The sequence below is a fragment of the Pituophis catenifer genome, unplaced genomic scaffold (genome assembly GCF_029215685.1).
Source record: "Pituophis catenifer annectens isolate HBS135680 unplaced genomic scaffold, rPitCat1.0.hap2 SCAF_8, whole genome shotgun sequence".
In the NCBI taxonomy this organism is placed as follows: domain Eukaryota; kingdom Metazoa; phylum Chordata; class Lepidosauria; order Squamata; family Colubridae; genus Pituophis; species Pituophis catenifer.
Window position 1 is genome coordinate 39,324,144 of NW_027256888.1, and position 21,069 is coordinate 39,345,212.

The 21,069-nt window shown below is 36.0% G+C and overlaps 1 protein-coding gene across 31 annotated transcripts in view; it reads right to left on the reverse strand.

Moving 5' to 3' along the window:
• Nucleotides 1-21,069, reverse strand: part of SORBS2 (sorbin and SH3 domain containing 2) — a 194,177-nt gene that overhangs the window by 19,220 nt on the left and 153,888 nt on the right. For 25 of the 31 annotated variants that reach the window (XM_070948604.1, XM_070948602.1, XM_070948591.1 and 22 more), the window contains 7 exons: nt 19,524-19,573; nt 17,080-17,267; nt 8,975-9,066; nt 7,390-7,436; nt 5,192-5,306; nt 4,967-5,095; nt 2,932-3,126 (listed from right to left, as the gene is read on the reverse strand). In XM_070948604.1, coding sequence (XP_070804705.1) covers nt 2,932-3,126; nt 4,967-5,095; nt 5,192-5,306; nt 7,390-7,436; nt 8,975-9,066; nt 17,080-17,267; nt 19,524-19,573 — 816 coding nt within the window. Of the gene's footprint in view, nt 1-2,931; nt 3,127-4,966; nt 5,096-5,191; nt 5,307-7,389; nt 7,437-8,974; nt 9,067-11,686; nt 13,253-17,079; nt 17,268-19,523; nt 19,574-21,069 lie in introns of all 31 variants that reach the window. The other 6 variants (XM_070948615.1, XM_070948613.1, XM_070948605.1 and 3 more) reach the window with 2 other exon arrangements.

Consider the following 21,069-nt stretch of genomic DNA (forward strand, 5'->3'; position numbering starts at 1 on the left):
TCCTCCCTGGATCCAGAAGTGTTTGACAACTATTGTCTAGTCTTTGTAGCTTTCCCTTCTGGTAATGATGTAAAGAGCACATTGGAATGCAGCCAGAGACAATCTAGAGAAAGTGAAATCACACATTACATTTTTGACTAGAGAAATATGAAACTTTTTCAATTATTTACACATGGGCATGGGATGGAGAAAACAGCTGTTGTAGTTGGATAGCATTTTTCAGGATCTTGATGTAGGAAGGTCTTACTTAACTTCCCAGTAACTTTTGTTACCATCATGCATGATACCCGGACTGCAAAGTTTGGTGATCAGAGGCTCTTTTCTGCCGTATTTGCATTCCTACCTCAATGGGCAATTGCCATCAATTGCAGTGGATAAGGCCAAAGCTGGCTCATATACTTCTCCCTTTTTGGGTGCTGCAATGGCCTTGGTCCTTCCCTCTTCCTTACAAATGAAGTTGCTAGGAAAGGTCATTTGGCCATTGGGATATGATATGAACAGGCTGATGATACTTAGCTTTATACTGCCACTGCAGGCCCAGCTGAAGTTGCTACTGACATCTCATTCAAATATCCGGAGACTGATGGGATATGGATGGGACAAAACAGGTTAAAACTGAACCCTAATAAGATGACATTACTGGGTGTTCATCACAGTTCTAGCTAGTGAGCAGTTATGAGAAGGCCTGACTGTTCATGCCATAATCACTGTGCAAATTGAGTGCAAGGTGCTCTCTACCTGGGGCTTCTTTTAAAACTCCTCAAAAACTGCAGCAAGTCAAAAATGTAATGTGTGATTGGAATACCCAGTATGATAAATAATATAGTCCTTTTCAGGATACTTCATAGTATATATTCTACTACTACAGTGGAATTCAAAGAACTAGTTCTGATTTGTAGCTCCTATACAGCTTGGCACCTATGTACTTTAAATATTGCCTAGTATGGCTGGCTGGGGAATTCTAGAAGTTCACAAATCTTCAAGATGCCAAGGTTCTGTTCTAGAGGTTAATTGGTTCTGCTCTGCTACAGTCTTTTAGCACTTCCAGAGGGCCTTTAGGGAATGGCTATTAGCAGTGATGAAATCCAAATTTTTTTTACTACCGGTTCTGTGGGCGTGGCTTGGTGGGCATGATATGGCTTGGTGGGCATGGCTTAGTGGGTGTGGCAGGGGAAGGATACTTCAAAATCCCCATTCCCACCCTACTCCTGGGGGAAGGATATTGCAAAATCCCCATTCCCTCCCCACTCCTGGGGGAAGGATATTGCAAAATCTCCATTCCCACCCCACTCTGGGGCCAGCCAGAGGTAGTATTTGCCGGTTCTCCGAACTACTCAAAATTTCTACTATCAGTTCTCCGAACCGCTCAAAATTTCCGCTACTGTTTCTCCAGAACCTGTCAGAACCTGCTGGATTTCACCCCTGGCTATTAGCCATATTTATTCAGATATTACATATTTACTTATTTTGAAAATAAAATTATATGGATTTTATGGACAACAATCTTAAATAGTTAATAAAGAATAAACAAATAATAAAAACACAATTAAAATTTGTTACGTATCACCAATGTCATAATAGTATCCTCTCAAGCGATCAAACAAACAAGCAGCACCCTCATAATTTTTTAAGTGCTGGCCTCACTTCCCATCCTAGCCCAATTCAACTCATGAGGGAAAGAGCAAATTTTAGGATCCCTGGAAGCTTAGATGTTAGAGATCCTCTGCATCAGAGGGGCATTGGTGCTACTATAGAAAAGGCTTGCTTCCTAGGTCCCAACAGATTATAATATTTAATAGAGAGACCTGGAGAGAGCCCATTCTATCTGGTCTAGATGGGTGAATAGATATCTTAAGGAAGTGTTGGTCTTTCAAATAACCTGGTTCCAGTACCATCAAAGACTTTAAATGTAATAATCAGCACCTTAGATTGCTCTTGGAAATAAACTATAAGCCAGGGCAGTTCATACACCATCAATGTAGCACAGACAAAAATGCAGGATGCACTCAGAACTGTAAGCAGCACAACATTCTGGACCAGTTGAAGTTTCTGGGTGGACATCAAGGGCAGTCCCTTGTAAAATGCATTGCAGTACTCCAAATGGGAAGTGTTTAGGGTATGAATGACTCATATGTAGAGATTTCTGGTTTACAAGTGTGATTGGTGCAAAGCCTGCAACTTGTGCATCAATTCTTAGTTATTATTAGACGTGTTATTGATTTGTTCTTGTGGTGTATTATATTGTGTTACTCTTATTTACTATGTCAAATGTTATTCTGTTCAGTACATTGTCATAAATTATGTGATGTACACATACACATATGCACATACACATATATAATAAATCACATAAATTATGTGATTTATTTACCAGATGAAAATAAATCTGGTAAATAAATACATCTAGTAAAAAATTGCAGTAAATAATATGTATTCAAAATTACCATATCCTAATTACAATAGTTAATGGTCCTTTAAAGAACTGGTTTAAGAGAAATGGTTTCCACCATTAAATTGAGGTAACCCTCATCTACCATAGATGTGTATGTGTGTGTATATTATGTGTGTGTTTTCTGATAAGAAATTGGCTCAGGTTCATAAAGCCGTTTGCATTATGTAAATAATGCAGAAGGTCATTGAATCAAGTATTTCTGCATGAAACAGTATTAAACTGGGCTTCCATATACTTTTCATGAGCTTAAACTGTGCAAACACATTATTTTTAATATAAAATGCAAACATATAAGAACCCCATATAAAAATCAAGGTAACCTAAGAGAGGAAAAACAGTGCAATCTACACTACAAAATAAAAATGGTATAATTTATTCTTATGATAATTTTATAATTGAAATCAATAAATACTAATATTTATTTAGAACCAAGATTTGTGCATAGGATGAAACTCTAAAGAGAACAAAGCATTTCTCACCTTAGCTGAATGGTGGATTTTGTCACTTGAGTAACTCTGGGGTATTGGAGGAACAGGATATTCATTTTCTCCTCTGGCCATGCTCTTTTTGACTTCTACATAGGATACTGGGAAGATTCCTTGCTTATTTGTTCCCAGTAGCTTGCCTTCATACCAGTTTTGATCAACCCGTCTAAGAAGAATGACTTTGTCTCCCTGAAAGGTAACACTCAACAGATGAAATATTGTTGTCCCAACATGAATGCATGCAATATATAGCGATGGAATACAAATTCCTTAATTGTGATAGAATATTAATGAAAGTGAATAATTAAGAAAAGTCAAGAGGTCCCCAAGGTCAAAATGCTTCCCATACAGATTCAGGTCTTAAAGTAACTTGAAGCACCATTCATAGAATCAATGGCTGTCTAAATGAATTTTTCAATGGAAAGACGAATTGTGTAGCTCTTAGTATTGCCAGTTAGGAATGGAAATTCCTCTTCCAGTGAAACTATAGTGAGACAAACATAGAAAGCTACAATAATTGTCTAATGCTAGTCCTACCTAGGGAAAATATATGGAAAAGGGAGGGTTCAAAGGTTGCATTTGCTTTTCAAAGTGTTTGTGCTGATCAAGGAAATTTACCAAGAGTTTTCTTCCTTTGTAGGACGTTGTCCAAGAAATCTCTTTATTGACCTTTGAAACATCCCCCTTATCACAGACCTCTGCAAGAGAGATTTTTACATGATAACATGGCAGTTCAGGTTACAAGGGAGAAGCCTCTTTTGAAGACCCACTCGGGAAGGCACAAAGCATAATAAAAATAAAAATATTTCTGTTAGCTCTAGGAGGGAGAAATATCTTTGTAAAGACTTTATTCTGATGACAATGTATGGGGCCCTTTAAAAAGAACTGTTTTTAAAAGGTAAGTACCAAGAGTTTTCTTGATTTCATTTTAAAAAGTAATTACTGGCCATTTTTTCTGTGGATCTTTGAAACAAAATACAGACAGTCCTTGCTTAATGACTCTAATTAGAACCAGCAACTCCATTGCTAAATGAAGCAGTAAGTAAGCAAAACATCACATGGCCAACTCATTTAGCAATGGCAGTTCCAGTTCCATTCATTAAGTGAATCATCTAAGGTCATTAAGCAAGACATCATGTGACTGCAACTTGTCATCTCTTGCCAACTTTCCCATTGACTTTGCTTATCAGAAGCCAGCTCAGAAGGTCTCAAATGGCAATCATGTGACCGCAGGGATGCTGCAACGATCATAGGTGTGAAGACTGGTTATAAATAACTTTTTTCAGCGCTGTCATCACTTTGAACAGGTGCTAAACAAATGGTTGTTAAGCAAAAAATCACCTGTATGTAAGAAGCCCCTTAAAAATACTGGACCAGAAAATGACCGCCTCAGAGTGGATTGTAGGATACAGCAAAATTTGATATTGCATATACTGTATATAGAAAGAAATAAGTTTTAATTCTTTCCCCTGATACAGTTCTGAGTCAGATTTATAGCCTAGCATCTGGTATTTGCACTGAAAGGAAGCTCTGATTCAGTCCCAAACATCTTCAAATAGTATACAGGTAATCTTTATTTAGTGAATGCCTCAAACAATGACTGTTCAAATTGTGATGAAAAAAATAACTTTGTAACCAGTCCTAGCATTAATGACTTCATTGGTCTGTAAAGTAAAATGAAGTTACAGATCATGTGTAGTGGTTGTTTCACTTAGCAACTGCTTCACTTAACATCCAAGTTGCCAGTCCCAATTGTGGTCGGTAAAAAAGGACTACTTATATTGTACAGCACTTTTTATTTGCATTGCTGAAGGGAGCGCCAAGATTTGAAAGAAAGAGAGGGAAAGAAGGTTAGTACCAATGTAGGAAATAAAAAAAGTTTAGCAGAAAGAAAAAACAGGCAGCAGAAAGATGTAGTAGCCTAATTTACAGTCACAATACAGCCCTGGGTAATATATACTTGAGTGAATAAACCCCTTTACAGAGAATCTTTGTCAAACTTAGTGTAACACCCAATTTTAGCAAATACCTTTCTCAATGAAAGTTCCACATTTGTATCTGCATTGAAATTATATTTTGCAATAGCTTCTCCAATCTCGGCCACATGTGCTGGAGGTGGTGGTCTTGCTGGCTGTGCTTTTTCTGGGGGAATAAGTTTCTGAAGAGAGAATAGTGGTTATTTTAATCAACCTTTCCAAACTGGACATCTATTAATAAAACTCATATGTATCAGATTGCTGGTGTAAAGACAAACCTCAACATAAGAAATGGGAAAAATCCCAACTCTTCCGTAGTGTTCGCCCTCATACCAGTTTTGATCCACTTTCCTGAGGATATAGACAGTGTCTCCTTTCTTAAAGGGTAGCTCTCTGTAAGAAACATTTATACAGTGATACAGGTTTGACATCCTAGTAACTATATCTTGAATTGAATATTAATTGGTTTATCATTTTTAATAACAAAAAGAAGAACCAAAACTAGCAGCTTGAAATTATATTTAGTAATGAGGTCAACCATAAACACAAAAGCTTACTTTTTCTTAAATAATTTACTGATTTAATGTTGATTAATATCTCAAAAGCAAAAGAAACTGTGGTTTATTTTATCAAGGAAATTAGCGTTGTCTTTTTGTAAAAAGACATTTACTGCTTTATCTATAAAATGAAATGTAAGACTGCTTTGGTTCTTTACAGAAATAACACCTAGCAATCTTTGTTTTTCTTAAGCATGGTTTTACATTCTATCTTCTATCTACACTCCTTAACTATCTTTATTCAGATATTGCTTGACAATGGTTAAGAATGAACAGATAAACATACCGATAGGTGTTATTTCTATTTAGGACCAAAGACTCTTTTCTTTAGGTTCCCTCTGTGTCAGTTCCCTAATTCTTTTTTGAAACTGCTACCAGTGTTAAAAGGCAACTAGAGATGCAAACAAATTGGCAGAATTTGTTTCTGAGAAGTAAACTCAACCCAATGTGACCTCCTGAAGCATGGGAAGCTGGCTTTCTCATTGACTTTGCTTGTCAGAAAGTCACAAAAAGTGATCACATGACCTCAGGACTCTGCAGCAGTCATAAATATGAGTCAGTTGCCAAGTGTCTGAATTTATGACATGGGGATGCTGCAATAGTCATAAGTGTGAAAAATGGTCATAAGTCACTTTTTTCAGGGCTGTTGTAACTTTGAATGGTCACTACATGAACTATTGTTAAGTCAAGGACTACCTGTAGAATAGGGGAGGAAAATAGGACTGGCCCACTTAGGATGCCTGTTGTACAAATTCATCTTGCCAATTGTATCCATTTCTGCTTGATTGCTCATGCTCATTCATGCCTTAACCACTATTATCAGGATTTTTGCAACATTAGGAGGTTATTATTGAAGATGACTTAGAAACTACAACTGGTTCAGAATGTATTAGATAAGTGGCATATGAAATCCTACTTTTCCATCCAACTCTAAAATTTAGATTGTCTTCACTTCGCCAGCTTTAAGAAAGACTCGACCTCTATGGACTTTAGCAAGTTTAAAAAGATTGTTTTTCTTATAACAGTATAGAAATCCAGCCTCAAAGCAATTTTGTCTCTTATTGCTGATAAAATGGCATAAAGTGCATAATAAAAACTATATTGGTGAGAATGTTCAAAAGTGAAAGTAAATCAACACTGCATATTCAAATCATACATAATGTCCTAAATCATACATTAACAACATGTACATTTTTATTTCACTGCAAAATTGTTCCCTCTATAGTAAGTAAGGAGCCTAAGTGGCGTAGGAGGCTGATGCCTCCTAAGGTAGCATTTAACATCCAGCTGCCTGCAATTACTGCGAGTTCAATTCTTACCAGGCTCAAGGTCAACTCAGCCTTCCATCCTTTCTAAGGTGGGTAAATTGAGGACCCAGTTTGTGGGGGCAATAAGCTGACTTTGTATAAATATACAAAAGTATGAAGGCTATTGCTTAACGCATTGTAAGCTGCCCTGAGTCTCCGGAGAAGGGCGGCATATAAATCAAATTAAAAAAAAAAAAGTAAAACAAAAGAAAACAACTTCAATTTTAAAAACCATTATTTTAAGTAATTTTAAAAACCATTATTTTAAGTATGTACTATTCTATTATGCATTAAATATTGCTAAACACTTTATAAAGTATGAGTCATACATTAGCGGCTACTACGTCTTAAATTACTGAATATCTGAATACTGCAGAATGCTTAAATAGTTAAACGTTAGTTTAACTACATAAGAAATAGAGACTCGTTTGTATCAATTGTAATATTGCTGAGCACATTGTAAGCCACCCTGAGTCTTCGGAGAAGGGCGGCATATAAATCAAAATTAAAAATATATATATATATATATTATTGCACATATTCTTTTCTACCTGTGAACATTTAAGATTCATTATGATTCTCTGGATTAAAAAAAAAGGGACTAATACTTACTTAGAAGTTTGAGCCTTAAAGTCATATACTGCTCTAGCTGGCAGTCTCTGTAATAGAAGGAAATAAATTAATCTAAATAACATGTACTTAAAATAATACATAAAACATGTATCTAAAATAATGCCCCTCTGGTGTAGCAAAATGGGGCAGGGGCTGCATATGCTTCATAGGATGCCTGTGGTTGCATTTTAGATACCTGTTTCAGGATGGCTCTACTTCATGATGTCTCTGTGTAATCCTAGATAACCTGCTTTCATGATAGCAGGGGAGTACTACCCCAGCTAGCAGCAATATTTACTGATTAATACTTAGTCCCAATTTTCTGGTACATGTTATAAAACATGTAAAATGAAACTATTTTAGGATACCCTTCACAGGAGTAAGTTTTAATATAACTATAATGAAACTAAACACATTGCATAAAAATATTAATGAATCTCTGTATGCTTCCAGGTCTACATTTGTATTTCAAATACTGTTAAAATATTGAGTTTATTTTGTAAAAAGAAGTATTCACTATTTCTGCTTTCCCAGGAGAAGGGCCAGAAATTCAGGGAGAAGGCCTGAGATTTATTAACTCAAACTTTTTTTCCTTCTTCTAGATAGTACAGGCCCAAGGAGCAGCATCAACAAAGGGAAATGGGATTAGCATCCTAGAAAGAAGACATTTATTTAGGCCGAGTGCTTTCATTGCGATTTAATCTCTTTTCTGAACACTGTGTACCTCTTGGCAGGCCCACAAATATACTGACATTTATTGCTTGTTAAACAGATGTTGCAATTTTAGTTGTTGCTTCTTTCATCTGGCATTCCAATGCATACTTTTTCTGTCCTCACAAAGGAATTTGAAAGCAATCTGCAATTATCTTTACTTTACCTGACCTCAAAATGCAGAAGATGTATACAGATCATCATAAGCCAGTCTAATCAACTGTAAAAAAAAAAAAAAAAAAAGCAAAGGGACTGAAATCCACCCAAGACTTCCTGGCTAACTTGCCACCATTCCTTTGTTCCTCCTCAAAGCCCTGTGAGATGAAAATACAAGCAGCTTGGAAATTTAGATCACTTGTCCCAACAACTGTAATCTTAGCTGCATGATACTATAATGGAGGAAGGGAAAGGGGAAAGACAAGTTCTAATTAGTACATATGAAAAAGAAACCCCCAAGAGCAAGATGCCAAACCTCTAGGGAATGAAGGTCTGCTAAATGATGAAATGATTCCTCTCAATAGTGGGGAAGTGAAAAGCCTGCAAGGGCTGCAGAAACACAGGGAACAAAAAAGGGGAAATACTGGCTTTGCTGCAATTTCAAATTCAGAAATGCATAGATTCAATGGCTCAAAATAGATGAGATCAATCAGGATTGGAACCAGTCCTGAACTGGTACTTGTGCAGAAATGTCCTAATAGTAATCCACGCTCTGCTTCTCTTTCTATTCCAACTGCATTGTTTTGTAACCCCAGGTGATGAAAGACAGCATTGCCAAGAAGCTTTGCAAGAAAAGCTTTTTAAAGGTCTCCAGGTGTTTTCAGAAATACACTTCTGGCTTCAAACATGTTTGTTTAAGTACATTTTCTTGCAGTACCTCTCTGTCTGGAGTTCCTCTTCTTTCTTTTGGAATACATCGACTCACATCAGTGAAAGCAGAAGAATAATTTCCAGGAGATTCCTGGTCTACTGAAAGTAAAATGCCATTAGATGAAAATTCATGAAAAGCAATTGTGGAAGCTTATTTCAAAAGAAACTACATCTAAATTCATGTTATTGTGAATCTGAGTTAAACTAATGTAACAACAAATAAACAAAAACGGACAAACAGAAGTCTAGAAAGGAAGCTACGGAAATTATTTCATATACTAGTTATACAATTTCGAACTGAGCCTGAAGCATTAAAAAGAAAAACCAAGACCAGCAATATAGCATCTTCTCTGATTCTTACAACTCTTGATTTTGAGGAACAGAAGAATAAGTTACTGAAGATGCAAAAGGTAAAACATAGCACTGACTCATAAAGCTAATTAAACATGTACCCACATGCAAGGGAATGCGTCAAAAGCATGCCACAATGATGGAATAATGAAATTCTGAGGTGATCCAGTAGAACAGAAATGTATGACTGTTTTATGTTAGATCAGATTAGACTATGCATTTGCCACATTACTGTGTATTCTGGGCTTGTTTTAGAACAAGTAGATATGAAAATGTGGTCTCCAGATTAGGAGTGCAGGGCTGTTATTTTTCTGCTCTCTTTGCAGCCACTTTTCCCAAAGATGTCATTTGCTGTAAGGGCAATTTTGGGAAAAACGGTCCTGGAGACTATTTTCCCTGAAAAGAGGGAAGGATAAAAGCTTCTAGCATACCGTGCAACTAGTCTGAAGCACTGCTGCTATTTTTTTTAATAAAATAATCACAGATAAAATAAATATCTGCTTTCCAGGTTAAGTGATATCTAGAAGTCCATATTTCTAGCTCACAAAACTCAATTGTTTATATAGAAGTGTCCATGAAACAGAATTGTACCCTTTCAGTGTGATCCCAAATAGGGAAAAGACCTATTAAATTCAGCAGATTGATTACTGAGTAAACATATTTAAGATTAGTATATGACAAGCTGAAAATACCTATGTAAGTATATTAATATGAAGAAAAAAATAATGTAGTTCATTAACACTTTCTAAGCAGCTTTGTAAGTTCTACAGTTCATTTTTATAGAAATCCTTGATGAGAAATAATTTCAATAATTTGCTATTTTCAGGTAACTATTTGTTAACTACCCTAAACCAGAATTTCTCAAACTTGGTAACTTTAAAATGTGTGGACTTAAAAACTCCCAGAATATAGCTTCAAGTGCAATTTGTGTTAGTGATACCTCACGTCAGAAATTACTACTGCATGTAAGAAATGGTAGAAACTGCATATATCTAAACCTTGATATCTAAATAATATGATCAATTTATTACACTTATGTGGAGTAAGAAGCTTCTGGATCCATTTTTGCTCAACAATTCTAGTTGTTGGTTTATTTATTTACCAAATTTAAATGGCTGCCCATATCACAAGAAGTATGCTGGACAGCGTACAACAATGATAAATGCAAAATCTTCTCCTTTCTTTGTCCTCCCCCTGGACAAAGGAGACTGGCACACTCATTTTAAGCTAATGAAGTATTAGATAACTATGTGAACTCTAGCTAGTTTAAAGGAGTATTGATTTACCAATAAGCTAGGAGTATAAACTATAGCTTGATCCTGGTTTATTTTAAATGAGACTTTAATGATATGTGACTTCCCCATATTGCTTGCCAGTGGAATCAGCTTGGAACTATTGTTTAGCAACCCACTGTTTAATGTTGCTCTTAACTGGTTTAAAATAAGCAGATCTACCCCGAAATTTAGTGTCACAGGAAATTTGATTTTAGCATCATGGGAAATTTCATTTAAAAGAGGACATTTCTAATCTCTGCCTCACTGGAGAAGATGTGAGGGGCAGCAGAGGAGTCATAGCTTTCTATTGCTGCTGATAGTTGAGCTATACAGCTATGTGCAGAGGAGACCATGACTGAGTTAAATTTTTAAATATTCTATACTATTAATGGAGATCATGTGCTTGTTATTATTTTTATTTTTATTGAAACATAAGACTTTAGCTAAGTAGATGAAATTGCAACTGTAATACTCCTTACCTTGGTTTTATCCTGTAAGACTTGTCCTTCTCAATATTAATTGAAGCCATTTTAAAATTAGTAGATTTTAATGTTGCCACCATCATTGCATAGATGGATGTTTAGATTAGTAAACCAAACATTCAATTCAGCCATAATTATGTTTCTACATAGCTGAATTATTTTGTGAACTTAGATGGAAATAATTTTAAAACAAGTGTGTCTTTTCTTATTATTTTACCTTGTACTTTCTTATATTCAGGTGACCATATATTTTATTAGGAAGTCTTTATATCTTTTCCCAAAAATCATTGATATGAACTTTAGACCAACTGAGACTTTTTTCACTGTGTGATATTAAGTTCCATTATGAATCACTGCTCTCTTATTTCAGTAACTATTCAAATGCTAATAACAAAAGGTTACTTTTTCCTTTTGTTGGCTGGTCTGAAAAGCACAACTTTGTACACTGTTATTGTCCTCAACTGATTCCCCTCCCCCCCTTTCTATGACTGACTGTACAACAGACAATTTCTAGGCTGTATAAGGTGCACAACACAAATGTAATGGGAACAAACTAGAAAGGATAAGGGTGAATGATTCAAACACAAGCATAAAGAAAAGGAAGTAATCCACCTTGGAAACACAGTGCATTATCATATTCCTGGTTGCTGCTGTTGGTAGCATCCATGTCTTGATAAGAGGCACTGAGAGGCAAACTTCTGCATTCATTCTGGTACAACGGACAGTGAATAGCACCATCGTGAGGCAGTGGACGCAAAGGCTGGCGTATGGGACTTTTTCTAAAAACTTTAAGGGAGGAATTCCTTTCAGGAATGTCTGGAAGCAATTCAGAAATAAGTCTGTGCAATATGCTATTGTCAGGCAAGCTTCCCCTTCTTTTCTCTGCTTTGATTTGGTCACAGATATCTTTAAGGGCGGAGTCCAGGGCGTCAAAGACAGATGATTTGCATTTCGTCTTTTCAGCCTGCTTTTTGGGGAGTGTGTTTTTTTTCCTCCGGAAAGGCACTGGGCTGACTAGGAAGGCTATTTTAGAGAGGCCAGCATCGGAATCTTGTCGCTTAGGGTCTTCTGGGGTAGTTTCCTGTTTAGCCCTTGCATGCTTCAGCATGGTGGTGAAGCGGGTGTATGAGGCTGGACATCTTCCTTTGCAGGAGCTGATAAGATGCTTGTGATGGTGGTGATGTCCTGATCCATAAAAGCTTTCTGAGGATGTGAAGGAGAAGTGATCAAAATCACTTTCACTACAAAAAGATGAGCCTTCTATCTGTATGAAGTCACTCATGTCAGAGACCACTCCATCTTGGTCACTGTCTGAATAGTCCATCTGAGATCTTTGTGGTTCCTCACTAGTTACTTCAATGTGAATTGGCACCAGAGTGTTGGACTTGTAATTCTTTTGCACCTGAGCAGTGTGCCTATTTTGATTTTCTTCATCCAGCAAGGATTCAATAGAAAACCGTCTCATTGTACAAAAGCCATTTTTAGGGGGTTCCAGGAAGCTTACAGCTGATAATGCTTCTTCCCCTAAATTTGGCATTGATTTAGATTTCTGAATTAATTTTTCAAATTCAGATATTCTATTGGGCACCATGTCTCTTGGTACTTCCTCTGTGGAGGATTCTTTCCAACCATGTAGCAAGCTCTTATGCTGTTCCTTTTCATACTGTAGTACTCTGGATTTTACAGAACAGATCACCTCGGAATTAAGCAAGTCTTTGCGGTTAATGCGGTGCATTCTTTTATACAGTTTTAGGAATCCTGGAGCATCATGGGCAGACCTAAGATGTGCCCTTGACCGATTGGAACCACGAGTTTCAGAGGAATATGGGGAAGCCCAGGTAAGGGAAGAATCACCTTTGGAATTGTCTGCACACAACAGAGACACCATGCTTTCAGATTTATTCTGTGTATCAGAGAAGCAACAATGATCATCAGCTAATAGGTCATCGTAGCTGCGAGATTTGCGTTTGGGAGAGGAAGTCTCTTCGGTGCTGCTCCAGACTTCTGCATTCTGACGGGCCATTTGCCAGCCATTCTTGTAGCTGATGGCTCTTCTTGAATCACCTGGAACAGCTAATCGCTGCCCATAATTTTTACTATAATCTAAATCATTTGAGGTGTTCTGGTTGGGGACTGAATAACTGGAAAGGGATGAATATATTTTGCTAATATCCCCACCTTTATAATCCACAGAGCAGCATGGTGAAAAAGAGACATTGCCAGAAATTAACAGATTCAAAAGTAGACAGAAAAATAACAATTATTACATGCCAGAAAGAAATCAGGGGTGGGGAAGCACTTTGATTTTCTTAACATAGAGTTAACAATTATGGCATAATATGCATACCTAAAATACAATAATCATTAAATTAACTTTGGATTGCACTATTAATATAGAAAGGCTTCTGTATGTATCTTTAAATTTTTGAAATGGAAAACTGGGTACCATTTCTCACCTAGTCTCCTTGTCATGCTGCAAAATTGTGTACATATATAATAATCTTTGTCAGCCTTTAAGGTAAGTTAACTAAAAAAAATTAACTGTACCTCCTGTTCAGAAATCTAATCCAGGCAATAAAATGAAAATTAAAAAACAGCCCAATAATTACTGAAAATGGACAAAATGAAAACAAAAAGTGATTTCTGGATCAGCTGATTAAAAAGGGTGAAATGTGGGGAAAATTGAACTATATAATGTAACTCTAATGGGAGAGAAATAGTAGAAGTTCATTTGTAATTACTATATAGAAGATCGGAAGCCACATTATAAATGTTTCTTTCTTAATCTATATTATTTCCAGTATCTTTTATTTGAGCTTCTTCCTTTTTCTACTTTCCTTTTATACATTTTCTTGTTTATTTTTTGATTGAGTAAAAGCTTTAAATACAAATTATACATTAATAAACAGCCCACTAGAAGCCCAGGTATAGATATATTTGCCTACTTGGAAAAACTTGGAACAATTTAGGAAATTGGTAGCATACAGTAACCTTAGGCCCCTTTGCAGTTTTTCCAATTTAAAAATAAGATTTTCCACTTTTTCTCCACCTCTCTCTCTTCCCCCCAAGTTTTTTTTCTCTATTTTTCCTCTGGTTATTCCCTTGTATTGGTAATGTTTGTAGTGTAACAGAGTGAACAATGGGGAAGGTTTTAAGCTGAAAACTTTAATCAATGGATTTACAGGGAAAACAGTTAAATGAGAATTGATATGCTGGAATACAATTTTGGTACCAGTGGGAATGATGGGAATTGTAGTTCAACAGATCTGAAGTTTGTCAATTTGGGAAAATGCAACATTAAGGCACTTTATCCATAACTTTCTGAAATCCATTGCCTGGATTAGATTGGTTCTAGCAAAATGGAACAAAACAGAATTGCTATTTGCCCAAGCATTGAACAGTGAGATTCTGAAATACAATATAGAAAATGTTACAAATATATACAAGCAATTATCCCATCTTGACTCAGATAATATTAACCAAGTACTAATACTGATTACTAATTCTGTACCCTGAAGTATTAAAAGAAATGTGTTAAATGTTAAATTGACATGCAATTAAATAATCATTAGAAGAAAGTTATCTTAAATGCCTCCAATTTTAGACTTTTTATATAAATAAGTAGGAACGCTTACACAAATAAACCCTGTTAACAAATGATAAACATTAAAGCAGAAAATGCACAGTCCTGATTTTTAGTGGAAGATATTGGGACATTGAGGCATTAACAATATGGTGTGTGTGTGTGTGTGTGTGTGTGTGTGTGTGTGTGTATAAATATTCCTCAACTAATGACTACAATCAAGACTAAATTTCCATTGCTAAGGAGGCAGTTGTTAAGTGAATTGCCACCTTTTTTATTTTGATGGGCTGCACCAGAAAGCTATTTATCACAGCAGGATGAGGGAGGCGTTGCTGGGAACAACATGTTTGGTTTATGGCTGTGTGTGTTTGTTTCTTGTGCTTTCTGCTTGACTTTGTGCCTTAGAGACTCTGAACTTCTTTTGCCAAGGGAGCTCTTGTGGGTGTATTTCAGCATGGCCTCGTAGATTTAAGTTTGTTTGGTGGACTTATATGTTGCAGCAACTTTCCATTGTTTTATGGACTATTGGTCATTGCCTTGGCTTGCTTCTGGCTGGATTTATTTGGGATAATTCTGAGGCTGTGTGAAGGGAATTGCTGGGGAATATCAATAAACTCTCTAAAGCACATCTATGTGTGGGTGTAGGTGAGCGGGGCAGCACAGGAAGACACAGACTACCTCTAGGGGTGAAAATGATTTTTTTAATTAAAAGAACCACCTGCCATTTTAACCCAAAAGGAAGATAATCCAAGAGTAGATTTTCTTTTTAAAAAACTCATACAGAGACAATAATCATGTGCAATGCCAAGCTTTCCCACTTTTTCAACCAAGGGTTGTCAACTTTGGTTGAAACCTATATTGGAGATTGCTCCAATAATGTGTGCAAATGACATAAACACACTTATGCATCTGTATATAAATTCCTGAACATAGACACGTGTGCACGCACACAGGCATATGTATATAAGTATTAGCTAGAAGCTACACTCCAAAAAAGGCTGATCCAGAACAAAAAAGCTAAATTTATATTTGAATATTATATCCAAAGACCCAATTTATAAAATTAATGGACCCTTTATATACATATTGCAACTGTTCCTTCTTTTACCATAAAATACTCTTACATGAGTGTATACTTATACTTCTTCCCTCTTTCCAACATAAATACCAAAGAAGAAAGAAAAGGAGAAAGTGGAAGGAAAGGCAAAAGATAGAATATAAATGAGTTAAAGGGAAGGATAGCTATGTAAAGGGAAGAGAAGGAAAAAAGAATAGAGAGGAGAAAGCTGAATGGAATTGGGACAAATAGAAGTACATAATAAGGATAGTAAGAAAAAAATAAGAGTTTTTTAAGGTATTACAACAAAGACTAACTTCATAGGCAAACAGCCCCTCCCACCCAATAGCTACTCTTCACCCATTGGTTACATTCAATAGTCTTGTCTATTTTCTCAGCAACTCTAAGATAATCTTTACTCTCCCTTCCCTAACTCACAGTTAATTACTGGGATGTCCGCAATGCCTGGCCCAAAAAGTCAAAATGGCAGCTGTCATGAGGCAAATCTAAGTGACAGATTTGCCTCATGACTACCTAAAAATCCAGATGGAGCTTCAATTGCACTGTTACTGTTATCTTGGTTTGTTTTAAAACTATACCCTGCAGACATCCCTGCATAATTATTTGTGGGGGGAAAAAGTCATATTCCAATTGGGTAAATGGTACATGGCTGCCTTTTCAATGTAAAATTTCAGTGTAAAATTTTGAATCATTATGGTGGCATTGCAGAGTTGGGAATCTTGGGAAACACTTCAGGTGTTGTACAGTAACAATAAACAGGAAACATTAGCACTTATGTGAAATGGGGAAGTATTGCAGAAATGGAATATGGCAGAAAAAAGCTCTTACTGATTGCAGACATGGAAAGCCTGCATTAAGAGTTCACTCCCCATAAATGTTTGCCAAGACAATAATTCATTTTCCTATTCAGTTATTAAAAAGGTATAATTTATTTATCGAACATTAAGAGATATTCAGACTGCATTTCCTTTAGATACATTTAGGTTTGTGATTTATATCTTGATTAGTGATGTATGACAATCACATTTTAGAAGATAATATTATATTTGGGAAGAAAATGCCCTCAATCCCTGTCTTTTCCTTGTCTGGTGAATCAACTTTAAAGTTTTTTAAAAAAGATTTTAATCGGCTTTCTTTTTAAAAAAGAAAAAGCTACAAAAGTCTTCATATGATGACTTGCTGACATATCAGATTAGGAGATTAATATGAATATAAATACTGGATTTTTATTCCTTCCATGCAAATTGGATTGGTGAATTTTGATTGTTTAGTAGAAATTGAAATTCATCCATATTGTTTTGGAATTCATGAATTTCCGTTTATTTAACCTTGTGCTTTTATTACCTTTTGCTCTTGATGGAGATGATGGAGAAGAGGTGGTAACAGGCTTCCTAAGGGTTGAATAGGTGCTCTGTGTATCTGTACGACCAAGAGTGTATCGATTTACATTCTGATCAGTGTGGACTTTCTGCTGAGTTACTGCAGGCTCTGACTTCCTTCGTTTTCTGTAATCACTTGAAGTACTTGCAGAACTGGGGAAGAAAACAATAATGTAGCAAGACATGTCTAAAATGTCTCCTTAGAAGTCAACAAATAATTAAGCTCATTAGCCATTGCTAACATAACTAAATACAGTACCAATAAAAAGCCAAAGGCTTCCCTATGCAATCATGTCTGATTCTAGGTTGCGGAGCTTATCTCCACTTCTTAGCTGATGGAGCTAGCATTGTCCAAATACATTTTCTGTGGTCATGTGGCCAGCATGGCTATATGGCAAAGGTGCACTGAATGCTGTTACCTTTTTACCAAAGTGGTACCTATTAATCTACTCACATTTGCATGCTTTTGAACTGCTAGGTAGGCAGGAGCTGGGGCAAGGAACAGGAGCTCACCCCATTGCGCGGCAATAACAATAGCAATAGCACTTACTCTTACATACCATTTCATAATGCTTTATAGTCCTAAGTGGTTTATAGAGTTAGCATATTGCCCCCAATACGTTTGTAAAATTCTTTGGGATGAAGGGAAAGGTAAGGTTCTATTATTTGCTTTCCTTATGAGATGGCCAAGTAATGTATATTGATTTCTTATTCATGTCCACCTGGAAATCTTCTCAACAATTTCCAAAACTACAACATCCGTTCAAGAATATAAAAAATGCAACATTTGTTCTGCTGCAATATTATTTATAAATAATAAGGGTAGAAGGGTAACAAAATTCTGGGACAAAGCTATGTTGAGACAGAAAATGAAGGACTCCATAGTTTAGCTATCCTGTTTGGTTATTTAAAATGTTTTAAGCCACTGTTTAAAATAAAAATGGTACATATAAAACATTTAAAATTGGTATATATAATACTTTATTTCAAAGCAACACTAGAAAATCATTTCAATCAGACCAGTATAAAAATAATTGATCATTAAAAGCAGAGATAAATGGCATTTTATATGTAGAAGAAGTTCTATTCTACTCTTTACTCTGTCAGAGTGAAAAAATATTATGGCATTTGAGAAAGATGGAAGAATAATATCTTCTTAAACTGTATTTATGGATTTCTGTTTGCTTTAGGTCAAGATGGATTTGTGTTTGTAGAAAAATAACATGTCCAAAGTGTGACATGTTTTTTTCTACAGCTACATATACTCCTTCCTTCCTTCCTTCCTGTTTGCACTGCAGAGATAAGAACATTCTTGGACTGATTCTTAGGATTTCTAATTGTTATCATATTTTACTTTACACCTCAAAACACTCTCTTCCAATGTGGCCCCTCTATATGTGCATAAATGTAAAGACCAAGATTCCCAGAATTGTGATTTATAATCCCAACATATTTGCAAGATGAGGTTGAGAAAGGCTGCATCAAAATATATATCTGGATTAATAACATTTAGTTGCATTCAAGTTCATATGAATACATAACCATCATAATTAATAGATATAATTGTAGCCTTTTATTTCTAGTTTTACATTTCCAAAGCTTGGGAAATTACACTGACCATAAATTCTTACTACTGTACTACCATCTCTGCTGGTTGAGAAAGTTTGCTTTTTTGTTTTAGTTTTGAATGACTAGGTAGGATGTGGAGAAGATATATGATGACATATTTACACAAAGAAGCAAATTAAGTTTTACTAAATTACTTAAAATACATTGCAGTACGAAGTGAAGCAGTTATAATCTATCAATAGTTTGTTAATATTTATCGTTCATAGCTCTAATTATATCCATAACACTAGTATTTTACAGATAGACTTTTCCCCCCAGAACCCAGGTCCTTCACTCTATGGTTCCCAAGTCTCCTCCTCTCTCTGGAATATAAATGGGAAGATGTACACTGTGTTGCTATGCTTGGACTAGAAATCTTGTCATTCAATCATCACACGCCTTTACAAAAAGAATCTTATGAAAATAGCAAAGGATACAAGATGATCACAGAAATTTTATCCTGAAGCACAGTGTTTCTCAACCATGGCCACTTTAAGCCTGCTGGTTGGGGAATTTGGGGAGTCGAAATCTACATCTCTGGAAGTTGATAAGGTTGAGAAATACAGCTGTAGCACATACAGATAAATTATGCTTAATTCAAAGAGAAAATGACACAAGGAAGTTACAGGAGCTGTATAAAGTGAGAATGCTTGCAGGAAAACTTCAATTTATACTGTGCTTAACCTAAAAAGGCATATGGAATTATCTTTCTGTACAAAAAAAAATCCAAGCATATAATGTAAGAACTGTTGAAGGAGACTTTTTCTTTCTACTTGTATTTATATATTTGATTTCTCTTACCTAGAAGGTCTATCCACACGTCTGTCTGCTGGATTGTAGTATAAAGATGTCTGCAGAAATAAGCAAGCATCTTAATTTGAATTTCAAAAATATTTACAACAAAAAATATTGATTGATTGAAGACTCTCACAATCATTAGTATTAACTATGTAATTAAAAGTTGGGTAGCCTTTAAACTAATTTCAAATGCTGCTTTTGATACTGGAGCTAATGTCTTCAGAATTTTTTTCACCCAGTTTCTCAAATTAAACCTTATATCCTTATATTGACTAAATATTGGAAACTATAGCAATGAAAAAAAATCATGAGGTATTACTTTTCACAATATTAAAATCAAATCAAGGTGGGAATTATCTGTAAACACAGTTTAAACCTGTATAGCATACATTGCCATTTGTTGACTTTTTAAACTTCACATTAAGCACACAGTTTGGTCTCCAGACTTAAAGATTTTGTTTTGGCACAGGAGTAAAATTAAAAGGATTATTTGAGAATACAAATAGTTTAAATTTGTCAATATAAATTCAATCCTTAATAACAACAATTTTTAATCTGGTATTTTAGCAGATGTTAAGGCTTGACCTGGAAATAGCCACATATATTATTACACGTAGTCCTTGCTTAATGACCACTCATTCAGCAACTTTTCACAGTTATGGTGAAATGAAGGGACTTATGACTGGTCCCTGTGGTTACGGCTGCTGCAGCATCCCTTGTTGTTAGTCACAAAGTCATGTCCGACCCATTGTGACCCCATGGACAACGTTCCTCCAGGCCTTCCTGTCCTCTACCATTCCTCAGAGTACATTTAAGCTCACGCCAACTGCTTCAGTGACTCCATCCAGCCACCTCATTCTCTGTCGTCCCTTTCTTCTTTTGCCCTCAATTGTTCCCAGCATTAGGTTCTTCTCCAGTGAGGCCTTCCTTCTCATTAGGTGGCCAAAGTATTTGAGTTTCATCTTCAGGATCTCGCCTTCTAAAGAGCAGTCAGGGTTGATCTCCTCTAGGACTGACCGGTTTGATAGTTTTGCAGTCCAAGGGACTCACAGGAGTCTTCTCCAGCAGCATCCCTACATTCATGTAATTGTGATCCGGCAATTGGGTCTTGGCACCTGACTCATAATTACAACATTCACAGTATCCTATGGTCACATGATCATCATTTGTGACCTTCACCGTCAGGTTTCAACAAACAAAGTCAACAGAGAAACCAGCAGGAGGACTAAGTCACACCTAAGGACCATGCAGGATTTGTTTAACAACCGCAACTGGAACTGCCCTAAATGCCATTGTAAGTTGCAGCAGTCATGTGATGTCACTTTACAATATTGCTTCGTGATGGAGCTGCTGATCCTAATTATCACTGTTAAAGGATGACTACCTGTACAGTATAACCAGCAAGAGTTGGGAAAAGAAGAACCCTATCCCAGGTACAGCTTATCAAATACATAAACCATCTGTCTAATTAATGGTACATATATTTTTCATGTAATTTCAGAGACAATGTGAGAAACTGCAATTGCAATTACATACTCTGAACTATTGA